Below are 17,398 nucleotides of genomic sequence, written 5' to 3'. Positions count from 1 at the left end.
GGCCGTGGCTGGTGCGTTACGCGTGCGCAGCGTGTGCCCTGCTGGCCGAGGGGGCCCAAGCACCCTGGCCTGGCAGGTGGCTCTCCCAGTATGCGAGCCCCCACCGTGGGGATGTGAAAACCCTGCGCCTTTGTGATGAAGGCGCAGCTTCCATACCTCACACAGAGGAAGCAGAGGCACAGGGCTTACTGCTTTCGCACCCCAGACCGGGGGGCAGGGAGCCGGGGCTGGGCCGTCCCCGTCCAGGCTGCCGGTAGCGTTAGGCCCCTGCTCCTCAGCAGGCGGCTGGGGCAGGCGCGAGGCCAGCGCGCGGTTATTCATGTATGTAAAGGTGCCCCGGAAAAGCAAAGCTGGGTGTGCGTCCAGACCCCGGGTGAGCAGGGCCATCACACTGTGAAATGGTCACGTCGGCCGTCTCCTCGCCACACCGAGGGCCTCCAAGTCCGTCAGCAATGGCGTGCGTGCTCCGGAGGCAGAGGGCCGGGCCCGGTGGTGCGCGTGTGCGCTGTGTGTGCAGCGTGCGTGTGGGGTGTGCAGGGGCGGGGGAAAACCTCCACCCGAGGCTGTGGCTCCTGCGGCCGCCCCGCCCCCAGCCGTCCAGCATGTGCACACGTCGGGTGAAGCCTGGACCGGCCGGCCCACCTGCCTCGCCGCAGCCGCGGCTGCTGGGCTCTGGGCTCGTGCGGGTGGGGTCGCGCCCCGCCGGGTTCTGAGAAGGGGGGGCAGCGCCGAGGGACCCTTGGAGCCTTCTCCCCTGCCTTGGCCCCCACCCAGCGACCTCCAGCTGCTGGCGGGGAGGCGGTGCTGGTGACAGAGCTGTTCGCAAGCCCACGTGTCGGGCGCCTGGACTCCCAGCTATGGAAGAATCGGGGCGTCCGGCGAGAACAGGGCTCCCCGTGGGCTGCCTCGGAGGTTGTCGTCCTGTGTCGGGGTTGGGGGGCGCTTTACCAGGCACAGCAACAGGGATGCTTTGCTAGGAATCAGTCTGGCTGTTGGCTGAAATGCTAAGAATCGAGCCGTACGTAATCTCATTTGTGACAACCTGACACTTACTGTCCTCTCCCAGGCTACTTGAGTCTAGGATGAGGAAGACTCCCCCCCCATGAGAAGTCCAGAACAAGGACACCCCACCCCCCCAAATCTAGAATAAGGATCCCCTCCCCCAGGTGACAAGAAGCCTAGAATGAGGACTCCAGGTGACACGTGGCTGGGAACACGCGCCCACACAGGGCTCCGCGCCGCTCGCGGTCGGGCCCCTCCCACAGGGATGTACGGCCGGCCTGGCGTCCTGGGATTATAGGACAAGGCGAGTAGGTCCCAAGGAGGCTGCGCGAGGGCAGCCTCCTTCCCTGAGCCCCCGGGGAGGGCTTCTGGTGGGAGGCCCCTCTCACTGGCCGCACAGTGGCCTGCGTCCCGACAGCACATCACGGTCTGGGGCCGCAGCCAGAATCTGTCCACGCAGGGGCCGTTCATCCTGCTGGGCTTCCCAGGGCCTCGGGGCCTGCACGTCAGGCTCTTCCTGCTCTTCCTGGTCATGTATGTGCTCACGGTGGCCGGAAACCTGGCCACCGTCTCCCTGGTGGGGGCTCACCGGCACCTGCGGACGCCCACGTACTTCTTCCTCTGCAGCCTCTCCTTCCTGGAGGTCCGGTTCACCATGGCCTGCGTGCCCAAGACCCTGGCCGCCTTCGCCTGGCGCAGCGGAGCCATCTCCTCCGAGGGCTGCGCCGTGCAGATGTACTTCATCTTCTCGCTGGGCTGCACCAGGTACTTCCCGCAGGCCGCGATGGCCTACGACCGCTACCTGGCCACCTGCCTGCCGCTGCGCCACGGCAGCATCAAGACGCCCGGCCTCTCCGCCCGCCTGGCCCTGGGCTCCTGGCTCTGCGGCTTCTCAGACATCACCGTGCCTGCCGCCCTCACCGCCCGCCTCTCCTCCTGCGGCTCGCGTGTCATCCACCGCTTCTTCTGCGACGTCACGCCCTGGGTCGTGCTGCCCTGTAGCGACACGCGGGCAGCGGAGCTGGCGTCTTTCGGCATCGCCTCCGGCGTCATCCTCGGCACCACGCTGGTCTCCTCCGCCCGCATGGTCGCCACCGTGGTCAGGATTCCCTCGGCCCCGGGCCGGCGCCAGGCCTCCTCCACCTGCTCGCCGCACCTCACGGTGGTCCTCCTCTGCTACGGCTCCACCCCCTTCCTGCACGTGAGGGCCTCGCTGGGGAGCTCACTGGACCTGACCAAGGCCGCCACCGTACTCGACGCCATCGTCACCCCGGTGCTGAGCCCCTTCACCTACACGCTGAGGAACAAGGATGTCGAGGACGCTCTGCGGAGGGGGGTGCAGGGGAAGTGAGCCCCTGGGGGCCACGCTGCACCGCTGAAAACGGCCCCCTGATGTCACCACGCGCAGGGACCCTCAGGCGGTCCGTGCAGGCAGCTTCCATCCTGGCCCCAGGCGCTCCTGTCACAGGCCTTGCCACGCGGTGCTCAGCCCCCTGGGCTTCCAGACACAGAACCCGAGAGAGAAGTGGGGCACGTGGTCCCCCAGAAGCAGCACATGGCCTTGCAGACCCACTGCCCGCCTAGTGCCGGGGCTGGGGCAGCCCAGCGCCCCTGCCCGCTCTGGCCCTCAGGGGCTGACGGCCGCTGTTAGGGAGGGGGCGGCCACCCCACGCTTCGGACTTCTCCCCGCTGCCGACGCCTGTGGTCCCCTGAGTCGTCCCTCGCTGGTGCCCTGGGGAGGGCATCCACCGAGAGGAGAACTCAGAGAAGTAGGCATACCCCTCTGCAGGAGCCAGGCAGCCAGTGGGGGCTGTTTGGGATCCGTGTGTGGGTTTGGGGAGCCTCAGAGCACACCCACCAGGTCTCACACCCTCCTGGGGTCTGGACAGGGGGACCTGCGGGCCTCAGAGGGAGGGGGCTTGGTGTGGTCACTGAGTGGGTAAGCCACGCGAGGTCCTGGGGGGTCCAGAGCCTCTGTGAGAGGCCTGGTCCGGCCCGGCAGCCCATCGTGACTTTTCCTGGGAGCGGCACATGTGGAGTTAGAAGCGGGCTCTGAAGCTGGGTGTTTGGATCTAACCCTCTGCTGGCATGACTTGGGCAACCGCTTGGGTAACCACTCTGAACCTCTGTGTCTTCATCGCTACTGGGGATTGTGAGGCTGCAATCCCATGCATCCCTTTGAATAGTAAAGGAGTTGACGTGTCTCAGGTACTGAGAACAGGGCCTGACAGGGAGCACATTGTTACTACTATGTTCATACTTAGTGGATGAAAGAGTGCAGGGCATCCCCTTGTGCCTGTCCTGTCACTTCACACACAGGTCAGGCAGAATGACGGACCGGTGCCCTCCCTCCTGCGTCCACCCTGATCGCCCAGCCACCAGGGACCCCTGAGAGGACAGGACTGTCCTGCCAACCGGACGGAGAGTGAGGGTGGCTGCCTGGACTTGGTGGCCCGGGTGGCACTGCGTGAGTTTCAGTCCTGAGCTGCCCAGGAGTTGTGGCCACAGTGTCCTCCCAGGGCCACAGGCCTGACGCAGTTGTCAGCCACGGAGGGCACGAGCGAGTTAGGCCAACCCCGCTCGGCGGCGGGCTGAGCCCAGCACCGCTGGGCAGCGTGTCCCGAGCCTGCCGGTGGTGCTGGTGTGCTCAGGGGCTCTGGGGGCGTTGGGGGTGCTGGAGCCCACCGCAGCGGGAGCGCACCAGGCCTTCCAGTGGGCCTGCTGCCCCTCAGTCTCGGCTGGGGCACTCCTCTGGAGCTCCAGAGGACCCCCCTGCTTAAAACTGCCCCCGGCCACCCACTCCTGGCCTGTGGGTGGGGAGCCAATGCCCGCGTCCCTCTTCACGGTTCACCATCTGTCCTCTCCTCCAGGAGGAGGCCCGGCCAGGGACTCTGATGGCTTCGTCTTGCTGCCATCCAGGGCCTACAACAGGTGGGCGCCCGCAGGAGGGGCTGACATCTGAGGAGCCATCTCCCACCCCTGGGAAGAAGCCGGGGTTCCCGGAGGCCCCCCTTCCCAGGGCCAGAGCGGAAGGACACGTTTCTCTGTCATCCGTGGCTACTGATGCGTGTGTGGTCTTTGTGCTTTTGTGAAGTTATTTTCCAAATAATGAGTTAAAGAGCATCCAAGTGGAATGGGTTCCTGTCCTTGTTAAGCTGATGGGGTAAGTTAGGGACATCCCCCCTTAGCGGGACGCGGCCCTCTCCGGGCCCCTGCCCTGGAGGGCCGTTCCTCCCCTGCCCCCTCGCGCCTCCCCGCACCCCCCAGTCCGTCCCCGTGCCCCCGCCCCCGCCCCGCCGCTCTCCCTTCGCGCGCGTCCTCAGCCACGCGTGCGGGATTTCTCTGCTCAGGGGCGTGGGCTCCGGCCCCTCACGTCCGCTCCCGGTGCGGCTCAGGGCCCCGGGGCGGCGGCCAGGCGCCCTTGTCTGCCGCCCGAGCCTGGCCTGGGGGCAGGTGTCACCGCCCACAGGGACCCGACCTGACCGAGCACCTCCAGGGGCTCGCGGGCCCTGAGGGGGGCTCCCCGCGTCCGAGGGCAGGCGAGTCCCGGGGGAGGATGCCTTCCGGCGCGGCGAGGGGCGCCTTCCCAGGTTTGGGAGGTCGGGGATTTGCGGCAGCGGAGGGGATGCTGAGAACCGCGCGTCTCAGGCCGCGGGCGGTGGGGGCGGCTTCGCCGCCGGGTCGGGAGGGCGTGAAGCCCCTTAGCGACCCCCGTCCCCGGGGCGCGAGGTCTGGGGGCCAGGGAGGGGGCCCCGCGTGCAGGCGTGTGAGGCAGCGCTTGGCGCGGAGGCGGGGCCCCTCGCGGACCTGGTGCCGCCCGCGCACCTTCCCGTGGCCACTCCGGGCTCCGCGGGGACCTGCGGGCCTGGCCGGACTTCCCGCCCCAGCCTGCGGAGGGAGGGTGGCCCAGGCCCTCTGCGCCCCAGCCCGCGTCCGGGGGGGCTTCTGGGTCTGCAGTAAGTCAACGCAGAGGAAGGAAACTTCAGCATTTTCTGTTTTTGGCCTTCTCTCTCCTTTCAGGTGAAAATAATTTTAATGATGTTTAAATTAATAGACTTTAAGAGCAGCTTTAGGTCTCTAGGAAAACTGAGCAGAAAGTGCAGAGGGTTCCCATGTGACACTCCTGCCAGTTCTCCTTCTCAAGGTCTTGCGTTGGTGTGGGATGCGCTTGTTACAGCTGGTGATCAAACACTGACACTCTGGCTAACGCACGTCCGTAATTTACATCGTCTCACTCTGAGTGACGTGCATCCCACGGGTTTTCTACAAATGCAGGTGTCATGTGTCCACCACCGCGACAACACACAGAATAGTTCCACTGCCCTAAAAATCCCCCGTGCTCCACCTGTGCATCCCCGCTCCTCCTCTTGCTGAGCCCTTGGCAGCCTCTCATCTTTTTACTGTCTCTATGGTTTCAAAAACTTTTTAATTTAAGTACAGTTGATTTACAATGTTTCAGGTATACAGCAAAGTGATATATATTTATGTATTCATATATATTTTCATATTCTTTCCATTATGATTTATTACAGGGTATTGAATATAGTTCCCTGTTGTATACAGTAGGTCCTTGCTGTTTGTTTTATATTTAGTAGTAAGTATCTGTTAATCCCAAATTCCCAGTTAATCCCTCCCGCCCTTTCCCTTTGGTAACCATACGTTTATTTTCTATGTCCCTGAGTCTGTTTTTTAAATAAGTCCATTTGTATCTTTTTTTTCAGATGCCACATATAAGTGATATCGTATATGCCTTTCTCTTTCTGACTTACCTCACTTAGTAGTATAATCTCTAGGTCCATCCATGTTGCTACAGATGGCATTATTTCATTCTTTTTTATGGCTGAGTAATAGTCCATTGCACATACACACACACACACACACACACACACACACACACGCCCCCACACCCACATATATATACATATGACACATCTTCTTTATCCAGTCACCTGTCTATGAACATTTAGATTGCTTCAATGTCTTCCTGTTGTAACTAGTGTTGCTATGAACATCACAGTGCATGCATCTTTTCAAATTAGAATTTTCATCTTTTCTGGATATATACCCAGGAGTGGGACTGCTGGATCATATGGTAGCTCTATTTTTACTTTTTAAAGGAACCTCTGTACTGTTCTCCATAGTGGCTGTGCCAGTTTACATTCCCACCGACAGTGTAGGAGGCTTCCCTTTTCTCCACACCCTCTCCAGCATTTTTAAAAAATAAATTAATTTATATATTTATCGGCTGTGTTGGGTCTTTGTTGCTGCACGCGGGCTTTCTCTAGTTGCAGTGAGCGGGGGTTACTCTTCATTGTGGTCTGCAGGTTCCTCATTGCTGTGGCTTCTCTTGTTGTGGAGCACGGGCTCTAGGTGTGTGGGCTTCAGTAGTTGCAGCACACAGGCTCAATAGTTGTGGCTCACAGGCTCTAGAGCGCAGGCTCAGTAGTTGTGGCACACGAGCTTAGTTGCTCCGCAGCATGTGGGATCTTCCTGGAGCAGGGCTCAAACCCGTGTCCCCTGCATTGGCAGGCAGATTCTTAACCACTGCGCCACCTAGGAAGCCCTTACTGTTGAAGTTTGAGAGTTCTTGGATATATTTTGGATAAAAGTCCTTTGTCAGATGTATGTTTTGCAAGTATTTTCTAGTTTGTAGGCTGTCTTTTCATTTTCTTAGCTGTGTCTTTTGCAGAGCAGAAAGTTTTAATTTTAATAAAGTCTGACATATCAACTATTTATTTCATGGATTGTGCTTTCAGTGTTGTATTTTAGAGAGTCACCACGAAACCCAAGGTCATCTTGATTTTCTCTTATTACCATGTGGAAATTTTATAGTTTTGCATTTTACATTTACTTCTGAGATTTCTTTCTTTCCTTCCTTCCTTCCTTCTTTCCGTGCTGTGTCAGATCTTAGTTGCAGCATGCAGGATCTTTCGTTGTGGTGCTCAAGCTTCTCTCTAGTTGTGGCGAGTGAGCTCCAGGGCATGTGGGCTCTGTAGTTGTGGCACATGGACTCCCTAGTTGTGGCACATGGGCTTAGTCGCCCTGCGGCATGTGGAATCTTTTTTCCCCGACCAGGGATAGAACTGGTGTCCCCTGCATTGCAAGACAGATTCTTAACCACTGGACCACCAGGGGAGTCCCCCGAGATCTCTTCTGAGTTAATTTTTTGGTGAAAGGTGTAAGGTCACTGTCTAGATTCTCTTTTCTTCTCCTCTCCTCTCCCCTACCTCCCCTCTCCCCCTTCTTTCTTTCTTTCTTTCTTTTTTTCGTTCGTTCGTTCATTTGTTCGTTCGTTCCTTTCTTTCTTTTTCTCTCCTTCCCCTCCCCCTCCTTCTCCCCCTCCTCCTCCTCCTTCTCCTTCTTGCATGTGGATGTCCAGTTGTTCCAGGACCATTTTTTGAAGAGATTATCTTTGCTCCATTGTATTTCCTTTGCCCCTGTATCAAAGAGCAGTTGACTACATTTATGTGGATCTATTTCTGGGCTCTCTATTCTGTTCCATTGATCTATTTGTCTCTTCTTTACCAATAATACCACACTGTTTTTTTAAAAATTAAGAGTCCCTTTTGGATATTTTATTTTATTTTGGCTGCATTGGGTCTTCGTTTCTGCACGCAGGCTTTCTCTAGTTGTGGCGAGTGGGGGCTACTCTTCGTTGCTGTGGTGTCTTGTTGCAGAGCATGGGCTCTAGGCACACGGGCTTCAGTAGTTGCAGCATGCAGGCTTCAGTAGTTGCAGCATGCGGGCTGCAGTAGTTGTGGCATGTGGGCTCAGTAGTCGTGGCTCGTGGGCTCTAGAGTGCAGGCTCAGTAGTTGTGACGCCTGTACTCAGTTGCTCCATGGCTTGTGGGATCTTCCCTGACCAGGGCTTGAACCCGTGTCCCCTGCATTGGCAGGCGGATTCTCAACCCCTGCGCCCCCAGGGAAGCCCCAATATCACACTGGCTTGATTACTGTAGCCTTATGATCAATCTTGACGTCGGCTAGAGTCATTCCTCCAACTTTGTTGTCTTTGCTGTTGTGACACTGAGCTTCAGAATCAGTTTGCTGATATGTACAAGTTAACTTGGGGTTTTGATTAGGACTTCACTGAACTTATACATAAAACCGGGAAGAGGTGACATCTTAACAATCTGAGTCTTCCTCTCCATGAATGTGGACGGTCTCTCCATTGAGTTAGATTTTCTTTGACTTCATTCACCAGAGTTTTCTGGTTTCCCCTCATATAGTTCTTGCACATATCATGTTATATTTATACCTCAGTATTTCAGTTTTTGTGTGTATGTAAACGGTATTGTTTTTCGTTTCCAATTCTAATTGTTTATTGCTGTTACATAGGCATTCATAAAAGCAACTGATCTTGTATGTTAACTTTGTATCCTGCAACCTTGCTGTAATTATTAGTTACAGAAGATTTTTGTCTTAAAAATATTTTTTCTACATAGACAATCATTTCATTTGAGAAAAAGCATTTTATTTCTTCCTTCCCAATTGATATACTTTTATTTCCTTTTCTTGTCTCAGTACATTGCTAGGACTTCATGTATCATGTTGAATATAAGTGGTAAGATGGGGCTTTTTGTCTTTTCTCCAGTCTCAGGATGGAAGGCATTTAGTTTTTCACAATTAAATATGACATTAACTGTAGGTTTTTGTTGATGTTATTTATCAAGTTGACGAGGCTCCCCTCTGTTCCTAGTTTGCTGAGAGTTTTGTTTTATTTTTAAATCATGAGTGGGTGTTGGACTTTGCCAAATGCTTTTTTTTTTTTACATCTAATGATATAATCATATGATTTTCCTTCTTTAGACTTTATAGATAGATTACATTAGTTGATTTTCAGATTTTCAGCCTTGTATACCTGGAATGAATCCCACTTGGTTGTGGTGTATACTTTTTTTAAAGACATCATTGGATTAGATTTGCTAATATTTTGTTTATGATTTTTGCATCTGTGTTCACGAGAGAGACTGATCTGTAGTTTTCCTTTCTTGTAATGTCTTTGTCTGGTTTTGGTATTAGGGTAGTGCTGACCTTGTAGAATGACGTAGGAAGAGTTAGGGACGTCATAAGATGGTGGCTGCAGAGATGGGGAGGAGACCTGGGGGTGAGGATGCTCTCTGGTTGCTGCCTGGGGGCTGGTGGGTGGCCCTGAGTGTCTCTCATCACCCTGGCCACGCTAGCACGCACTTGTACCATGATGTGTCTACCCCTAGTCCTGGCCTCTGGTGGCCTGTGTTTCCTCACCTCTCTGTGCCCTTATCATGCTGTTCCCACTCTTGAGAACACCTTTCCCGCTTCTACTGACTCCACTTCCTTTTTTTAACCTCAGCTTTTGGGTTGGCTCCCCTACCCTGTGCTCCTAGGAGTCCCATGTCCATTCCTGGGGCACCTGAGGCCCCCTACAGAGCTTCAGGGTCTCTCATGCTCATGACCTGCCCACTGCCTCCCCAGTGGGTAGCCTGTGGCTGCAGGACTCCACTGTCTTTCGAGGCACACTCTCCCCGCCGAGTGCAAGCTGGTGGCTTAGGTCTTGAACTGGACTCTTTGGCTGGTGGACTTGGCTATGTCTGGACTTGGTTTTGGTTTGGACCATCTGCAGGTGGCCATCTCTGTGCCTGTGATTAAGATGCCCCATCCCCTAGGCTGTTTTGGGTGACTCCTGACTATCCCAAGCTACCTATGGGGTGGGAAGCAATATGCAGTGCATCTTCTTGGCAAGAAGATGGCATAATATTTATCTGTCAGTGTCGATTCCCCCAGACTGTGAGTTCCTTGAGGGCAGAGGTCAGTGGCAAATATCTGTGTCCCTACCATCAGCACTGCCATCCACCTATCCATCCACCCATCCACCTGCCTACCCATTATCCATCCATCCATCCATCCATCCACCATCCATCCACCATCCATCCACCATCCATCCATCCATCCACCATCCATCCATCCATCCACTCATCCACCTGCCTACCCATTATCCATCCATCCATCCATCCATCCACCATCCATCCACCATCCACCATCCATCCATCCATCCATCCATCCACCATCCATCCATCCACCCACCTATCCATCCACCATCCATCCACCATCCATCCATCCATCCATCCACCATCCATCCATCCATCCACCCATCCACCTGCCTAACCATTATCCATCCATCCATCCATCCATCCATCCATCCATCCATCCACCCACCATCCATCCACCATCCACCATCCATCCATCCATCCATCCATCCACCCACCCATCCATCCACCATCCATCCACCATCCACCATCCATCCATCCACCCACCCATCCATCCACCATCCATCCACCATCCACCATCCACCATCCACCATCCACCATCCATCCATCCACCATCCATCTGTCCATGCATCTGTCTGTCCATCTACCCAGCCAATCATTCCCTCCTCTTCTTCTTTCTATTTCTTCGTGACTCCTTCCCCTCTCCCTTCTGCCGCTCCACACAGGGCAGGAGTATTTCTAGGGTGTTTGGGGAACAGCTGTGAAGCCTGTGTCTGGAGTGAGATGATTGAGGGGGTCCCGCAGGAGGAGGTGGGGTCCGAGGGGACCCAGGTTATGGGGGGACCTTGCAGGCTGGGATGAGGCTTTAGCTGTGCTCTGAGTGGGATGGGAGACTTTGAGGGCTGTGAGTGGAGGGTGATGTGATCCATCGGTGTTGGGAAGGCTCCTTCTGGCAGCTGCACTGAGAAGACAGTTGAACGGTGGAGGCCGTTGCCGTGACCCAAACGAGCAGTGATGGTGGGTGGGGCAGGAAGGCAGCAGTAGAGGGAGAAGCTGCCAGGTTCTGGATGTTTTCTGAGAGTGGATCCAGCGGGACTGCTGCTGGGCTGACGGGGATGTGAGAGAGAGACGAACCAAGGGTGATGTGGGTTTTGCTCAACTGGAAGGCTGGGCTCCGTTTATGGAGAAGGAAACAGCTGGGGATAGGAGCAGGTCTGGGGGTGTCTCAGGAGTTTCATGTTGGGCACATTAAGTCATTAAGTCATTAGGTGGAAGAGGTCAGGAGGCGCCTGAGTGCCCTGAGGGGAGGTGGTGAGGGAGCAGCTGGACACGGCTCGGGGCTTTAGGGGCACTTTCGGGGCAACGTCACAGTGAACACTACGGGACGGACAAGGCCCCAAAGGAGGGGTGTGGAGAGAAGAGAGACCTCGGGTGACAGGCCCGGTCCGATGCTAGGAGGCTGGAATGTGAGGGGACACCAGCCCAGGAGGCTGGAAGGAGCAGCCCCCAGGGATGGGACGAGCAGTGCTGCCCCTCCTCGGCCTGGCTGGGGGGTCACACGGCAGAGACGGAGAGGCTTTGGTGAGGCGGTGGGGCTGGGGGCCTGTGGGGAGGCGAGTAGCGAGAGCACATCAATACCGTCAAGGCGCCAGGAAGTGGTGAAGCTGGGGGAGTGGGGACACCTACGGGGACAGCCTCACACTTGATGGAAATGCCCCGGAACGAGGGCCGCCTCGGCACTTCAGGGACAGGAGGAATGACCTAGCGTCAGGTGAGAGCAGCCCTTGGACGAGGCCTCCGTGGTGCGTCTCAGAGTCACTGCACCCTGGGTTGAGGGGGAGGTGGTTGAGACTTTTGGGCTATGGCAGTCGTTCCTCCGGGGCCCGGGGGAAACATCTACGGACAGGAAGGTCCTGTGCTCACTCTCAGAGGGGTTTGGAGTGAGCCGCTTCAAGCCCACAGGCAGGAGCGCAGCTACGGCTTTCACCCCAGGTAGTTGCTGGCCAGGACACACCTGCTGAGGGGACACCTGCTGAGGAGATACCTGCTGAGGGGACGCTTGCTGAGGGGACACCTGCTGAAGGGACACCTGCTGAGGAGACACCTGCTGAGCAGACACCTACTGAGGAGATACCTGCTGAGGGGACACCTGCCGAGGGGACACCTGCCGAGGGGACACCTGCTGGGCCAGGAGGCACCAGCCCCTTGCTGGCAGCAGGGCCCTGGCCATGGCTGGGTCTCTGCCCAGCTTCCTGCAGACGTGTGTCCAGAGTGTTCCCACAGGCATCTCTGGGCACCAGGATGGCAGCGGTGTCCCTGTCAAGGGCCGAGGGCTGAGGGCAGGCTGTCCCCAGCCCAGCTCAGCAGCTTGTGCCGTTGTGTCAGGAATGTCTGCTCATCCGTTGCCTCTTCCCTGACCTGCTCCCCCCGAGGGAATGTCTTTGTTCTGAGTTCTGTTTCTGAGAAAAGTTTGTGTTCTTCAGGCACCTGGGGAATCCTTGATAACCCCCTTGGTACCCAATCAACTCGCAGTTGATGAAGGTTCCAGCCCGCGCTGACGGGAGGCGCTGTTAGAGCTGAGTGCTGAGGTGCTGCCCTCCCTGGGGCGTCATTAAAGAGGATGCAAGTGGGTCTCGGGGGCCGAGAGCCCGGGGCCAGCAGGTGGGGGCTTCCGGCCCGTTAGGCCTGGGCAGCGCTCCTGCGTGTCACCCTCAGGATGGTGAGAACCGTCCCAATTAAAAATGACATCACATCCCTCCAGGGCTCAGCTCGGAGGAGACAATTAATTTCAAACCAGCAATTGCGTTTTGGGCAGGCGCTGCACTTCCTGAGAGCCGGGGTGTCTGCAGGGAGGCAGAGCCATGGGAGGGGAAGGTTGTACAGAAACTTGGACCAGGTCTCCTCCTCCTCCCGGCTTCCCAGGCGTGGGGAGTGTCCCGGCCTCGGCAGCCACCTGCTCTCCTGGTCTCTGTGAAATTTTCCTGCAGAGTCTTGCTGCCCCTCCGAGTTCTGGCAGGTCTGCAGGCTGCCGCAGGGCACACCCGGGACGAGGACACGGAGACACCAGTGTGTGCAAATCACGTTTCCTCCACCTGTAACCTGAACACAGTCGAGTCGTTTGTAGTGTATTGACTTTCCTCCTTTCTGTCACTATCTATGTTTCAAAGGGATTAAATGCTTTTTTTTTGATGTGTAAATTTCAACAAATTTCTAGTAGGCTATTTTTTACAAGCCAGTATGTCACAACGTAAAACTTTAGGAGTCTTTTGCATTTTAATTAATTAATTGATGTTGAGATACAATTTACACATAACATTTTATTAGCTTTATGCGTAGCGCAGAATGATTTGACATTTGTATATACAGTGACATGGTCACCACAGGAAGTCTAGTTAACATCCATCACCGCACAGAGTCAAAAATTTCCTTTTGTGATGAGAACTTTTAAGACCTACTCTTGTAACAGCTTTCAAATCTACAGTGCAGTATTATTAACTGTAGTCACCATGTTGTACATGACATCGGGTGTGTAACCTTTTTCAAAAAAAAATTATTTATTTATTGGCTGCTTTGAGTCTTTGTTGCTGCGTGCAGGCTTTCTCTAGTTGCGGTGAGCAGGGATACTCTTTGTTGTGGTGAGCAGGCTTCTCATTGCAGTGGCTTTTCTTGTTGCAGAGCATGGGCTCTAGGTGTGTGGGCTTCAGTAGTTGTGGCACATGGGCTCAATAGTTGTGGCTCACGTGTTCTAGAGTGCAGGCTCAGTAGTTGTGGTGCACGGGCTTAGTTGCTCCGTGGCATGTGGAATCTTCCCAGAGCAGGGATTGAACCTGTGTCCCCTGCATTGGCAGGCAGATTCTTAACCACTGCGCCATCAGGGAAGTCCTAAACTTCTTATTAAAGTACGAAACACAGGTAGAAAAGCGGCCAAACCTTAAGCATATAACTTGATGAATTTTCATAAACTGCACGCACCTGACCAAGAAGCTGACGTGGCTGTAGCCCCAGATCCCAACCCCTTCTCGGCCACGATCTCGACCACCTAGCAGATTCATGTGCCTGTTTTTTATTTTTGTATAAGTGGAGTCACACGGAATGTGCTCTTTTGTGCCTGGCATTTTCCCCCGACTCCATGTTTGCGAGGCCCTCCCGTGGTGCTGTGTGTGGGGGTCCTTCACTAACCCTCCCCTGCACGGATAGGCCATGGTTGCTCCACTCAGCCGCTGAGGGTTGTCTCTGACGTTGGTTATTACAAATTATGCCACTCCGATAAGTCTCATGATGTCTTTGGGAAGAACATGCATGCAGTTCTGTTGGGGGTGTATCCAGGAGTGGAATTTCTGGGTCCCAGGTCGGTGTGTGTCCATCTTCACAGAGAACAGTCTTCCCCAGCGTGTGCCACGCGGTCCAGTCCCTTCAGGTGTTTGGTCATTTTTGTCATCCTCTCCAACGCTTAGTGTAGTCTGTCTTCATTTTGACCATCCCAGAGGGTGTGCATCGCATTGTGGTTTCAATGTGCATCTTCCTGACGACGAAGGAAGCAGGCATTACTTCTTGCTTGTTCGCCATTGGGATATAAGTGAGATGTCCCTTGATCTTGGATTCAGGACAGCAGAATGCAGCTTCTGTGGCCACCCGTTTATTCCCAGTGGCCCAAAGAATGGCCCTCGGCTGGTCCTGCCCGTGCTCAGCCCTGCCTGGGGCTGCGTGTCGCCTTGGAGATGGTGGACCAGGTGTCGCCCAACAGGCTGCCCCGGCCTCTCCATCTGAGGTGCGTGTGGTTGGCTGACAAGCACTCTCAGAGCGGAAGACGTTCTGGGTGGGCCTCACACCCCCGCAGTCACTGCTCCGCGGGACCACGTGAGGCACCACTGCCTGTGCCAGGAGCTGGGGTGGGGTCTTGCTCCTCCCCCAGGCCCCTCTCTGACCCTGTGCGCAGCGCCATCCACACAGTGGGTGTGGCCACCTCAGCCACCCCGTAGCACGGTGCAGACTTGGTGTGCTCTCTCTCTTGCCCTCTTGGCAGGACGAAGCAGGAGCAGAACCCACTTTGCAGAAGAGGCTCATGGCCACACGGTGAGCACAGCACAGACCCAGGGTCTGAGCCTCTGTGCTCCCACCTCCTCACTCGTGAATGAAAGCACTCAGCCTGGCCTCTGTGAGGCAGCCAGGCAGGTCCCTGTGGGGGAGGGGGCACCACACTGTAAAGCAGTTACACTGCAATAAAGATCTAAAGAAAAAAAAAAAATATTCCCTGCAGCTCCAAAAAAAAAAAAAAAAGAAAAATCACTGCATGATTGAATCCTATGCCATCTATGGAATCTTCTGTATTTGTTACCTATGACCCAGGCATTCTGTAGAAATTCATAACTTTTTTTTAATATATTGATATATACAACTTTCAAAAAAATTAACTAATTATTATTGAAGTATAGTTGATTTATGTTTTGGGTATACAGCAAAGTGATTCAGTTATACATACATACACGTATGTTCTTTTTCAGATTCTTTTCCATTATAGATTTTTACAAGATATCGAATATAGTTCCCTGTGCTATACAGTAGATCCTTGTTGTTCATCTATTTTTTTAAGATAAATAAATAAATTTATTTATTTATTGGCTGTGTTTGGTCTTCGTTGCTGCGCACGGGCTTTCTCTAGTTGTTGTGAGTGGGGGCTACTCTTCGTTGTGGTTTGCAGGCTTCTCAGTGTGGTGGCTTCTCTTGTTGCGGAGCATGGGCTCTAGGTGAGCATGAGCTTCAATAGTTGTGGCACTGAGGCTCAGTAGTTGTGGCTCGCGGGTTTGGTTGCTCTGCGGTATGTGGGATCTTCCTGGACCAGGGATGGAACCCATGTCCCCTGCATTGGCAGGCGGATTCTTAACCACTGCGCCACCAAGGAAGCCCCGTTTATCTATTTTATATACAGTCGTGTGTACCTGTTAATTCCAAACTCTTAATTTATCCCTCCCCCTGCTTCCCCTTTGGTAACCATATGTTTATTTTCCATGTGTGTGACTCTATTTCTGTTTTGTAAATAAGTTCATTTGTATCATTTTTTAGATTCCACATGTAAGTGATATGATATGATATTTATCTTTCTCTGTCTGATTTACTTCACATTGTGTGACAATCTCTAGGTCCATCCATGCTGCTGCAAATGGTATTATTTCAGTCTTTCTTACGGCTGAGTGATATTCATATATATCTATATCTATATCTATATCTATATCTATATCTATATCTATATCTATATCTATATATGCGCCACATCTTTTTTGTCCACGCATCTGTCAGTGGACATGTATGTTGCCCCCACGTCTTGCCTGTTGTAAACAGGGCTGCTATGAGCAGCGTGGTGCACATATCTTTTCGAATTTGTGTTTTCGTTTTCTTTGGATATGTGCCGAGACCAGCTCGGCGACTCGAGGTGAGTGACGGGTGCCGCAAGCTTGAAGAAGACACAGACACAGACTGAAGAGAAAAGTGGGACCGGGGGGCTCAAGACCTCTGGGATCAAGAGCCCTGCTGACTCATCCCAGGTTGCTTTTATTGAGTTCGTGGGCTAACATTCTCAGGTTACACCCATAAACAATCAAAGGCCTCACATGACTGAGGCAATTATCTTTGCTTCCTGGGTCCAGTTGAGCAGGTGTGGGTTTGAGCTGGGCCTGGAGAGCAAAACAGCCCTGGGGGCAGGAGACCTCTCTCAGACATTGGGGGTCTGTGCCCCACCCCTGCTGGCCCCTCTGCGACTGTGCCTGTCTTAGGTTGTTCCTCCCTTGAGGAATCATACCCGTCTCTGGCTAACCAGTCATCCTCCAGGGCCAAACAGGGTGATATAAGGAAGGCTCTATGCACCACCCCTGTTGGCCCCTCTGCGGCTGTGCCTGTCTTAGGTTGTTCCTCCTCTGAGGAATCTTACCCGTCTTTGGCTAACCAGCCATCCTTCAGGGCCAAACAGGGTGATATTAGTCTCCACGCCCCGCACCCTCAGCTCCTCCACTGCTCAAGCAGGACATTCTGAATCCCATCGCTCGGCCCACATACTTTAACATTTTCAAGGTTTCAGAAAGGTTCCCGAATGTCTTCCCACAGATATGTACTCAGGAGTGGAATTTCTGGATCACATGGTAGGTCTGCTTTCTGTCACTGTTGGTCAGTTAACATCTTCGAGAATTTTATATACGTGAAATCATATGGTATATACTCTTTCAAACCAGACTTTTATGTATTTATTAAGAATTTTTTTGGGGGGCCTCCCCATGTGGCATGTGGGACCAGGGATCGGACCAGCATCCCCTGCAGTGGAAGCGTGGGGTCTAAACCACTGGACCACCAGGGAAGTCCCCAAATCAGACTTTAAAAATTCAACCTAATCATTCCGAGATTCGTCTATGTTGTTGCAGGTGTTGAGAGGTCATCCTTCTCGCTGCCGATCATCAAGTATGTGGATACAACATCATTTGTTTATCTATTCACCTGTTGGTGGGTATTTGAGCTGTTCCCAGTTCTGGGCCATTACAGATAAAGCTGCTCTGAACACACACTCACAAGTCTTTGCAAGGATATATACTTTCCTTTCTCTTGGGTTAATACTTAAGAGTGAAGTGGCTGGGTAGGTACGTGTTTAACTTTTTACCAAATTCCCA

The 17,398-nt window shown here is 54.1% G+C and overlaps 1 protein-coding gene across 1 annotated transcript; it reads left to right on the top strand.

Annotated features, from left to right (window-relative positions):
• The first annotated feature begins 452 nt into the window (after positions 1–452).
• Positions 453–2,353, top strand: LOC130853341 (olfactory receptor 287-like). Its single transcript, XM_057735059.1, has 3 exons — positions 453–686; positions 775–912; positions 1,421–2,353. The coding sequence occupies exons 1-3, from the start codon at positions 453–455 to the stop codon at positions 2,351–2,353; spliced, it is 1,305 nt and encodes a 434-aa protein (XP_057591042.1).
• Positions 2,354–17,398: the final 15,045 nt, after the last annotated feature.

Source organism: Hippopotamus amphibius, chromosome 5, assembly GCF_030028045.1.
Source record: "Hippopotamus amphibius kiboko isolate mHipAmp2 chromosome 5, mHipAmp2.hap2, whole genome shotgun sequence".
In the NCBI taxonomy this organism is placed as follows: domain Eukaryota; kingdom Metazoa; phylum Chordata; class Mammalia; order Artiodactyla; family Hippopotamidae; genus Hippopotamus; species Hippopotamus amphibius.
The sequence above is the reverse complement of the archived record's forward strand: the minus strand, read 5'-3'. Positions and strand labels throughout refer to the sequence as shown.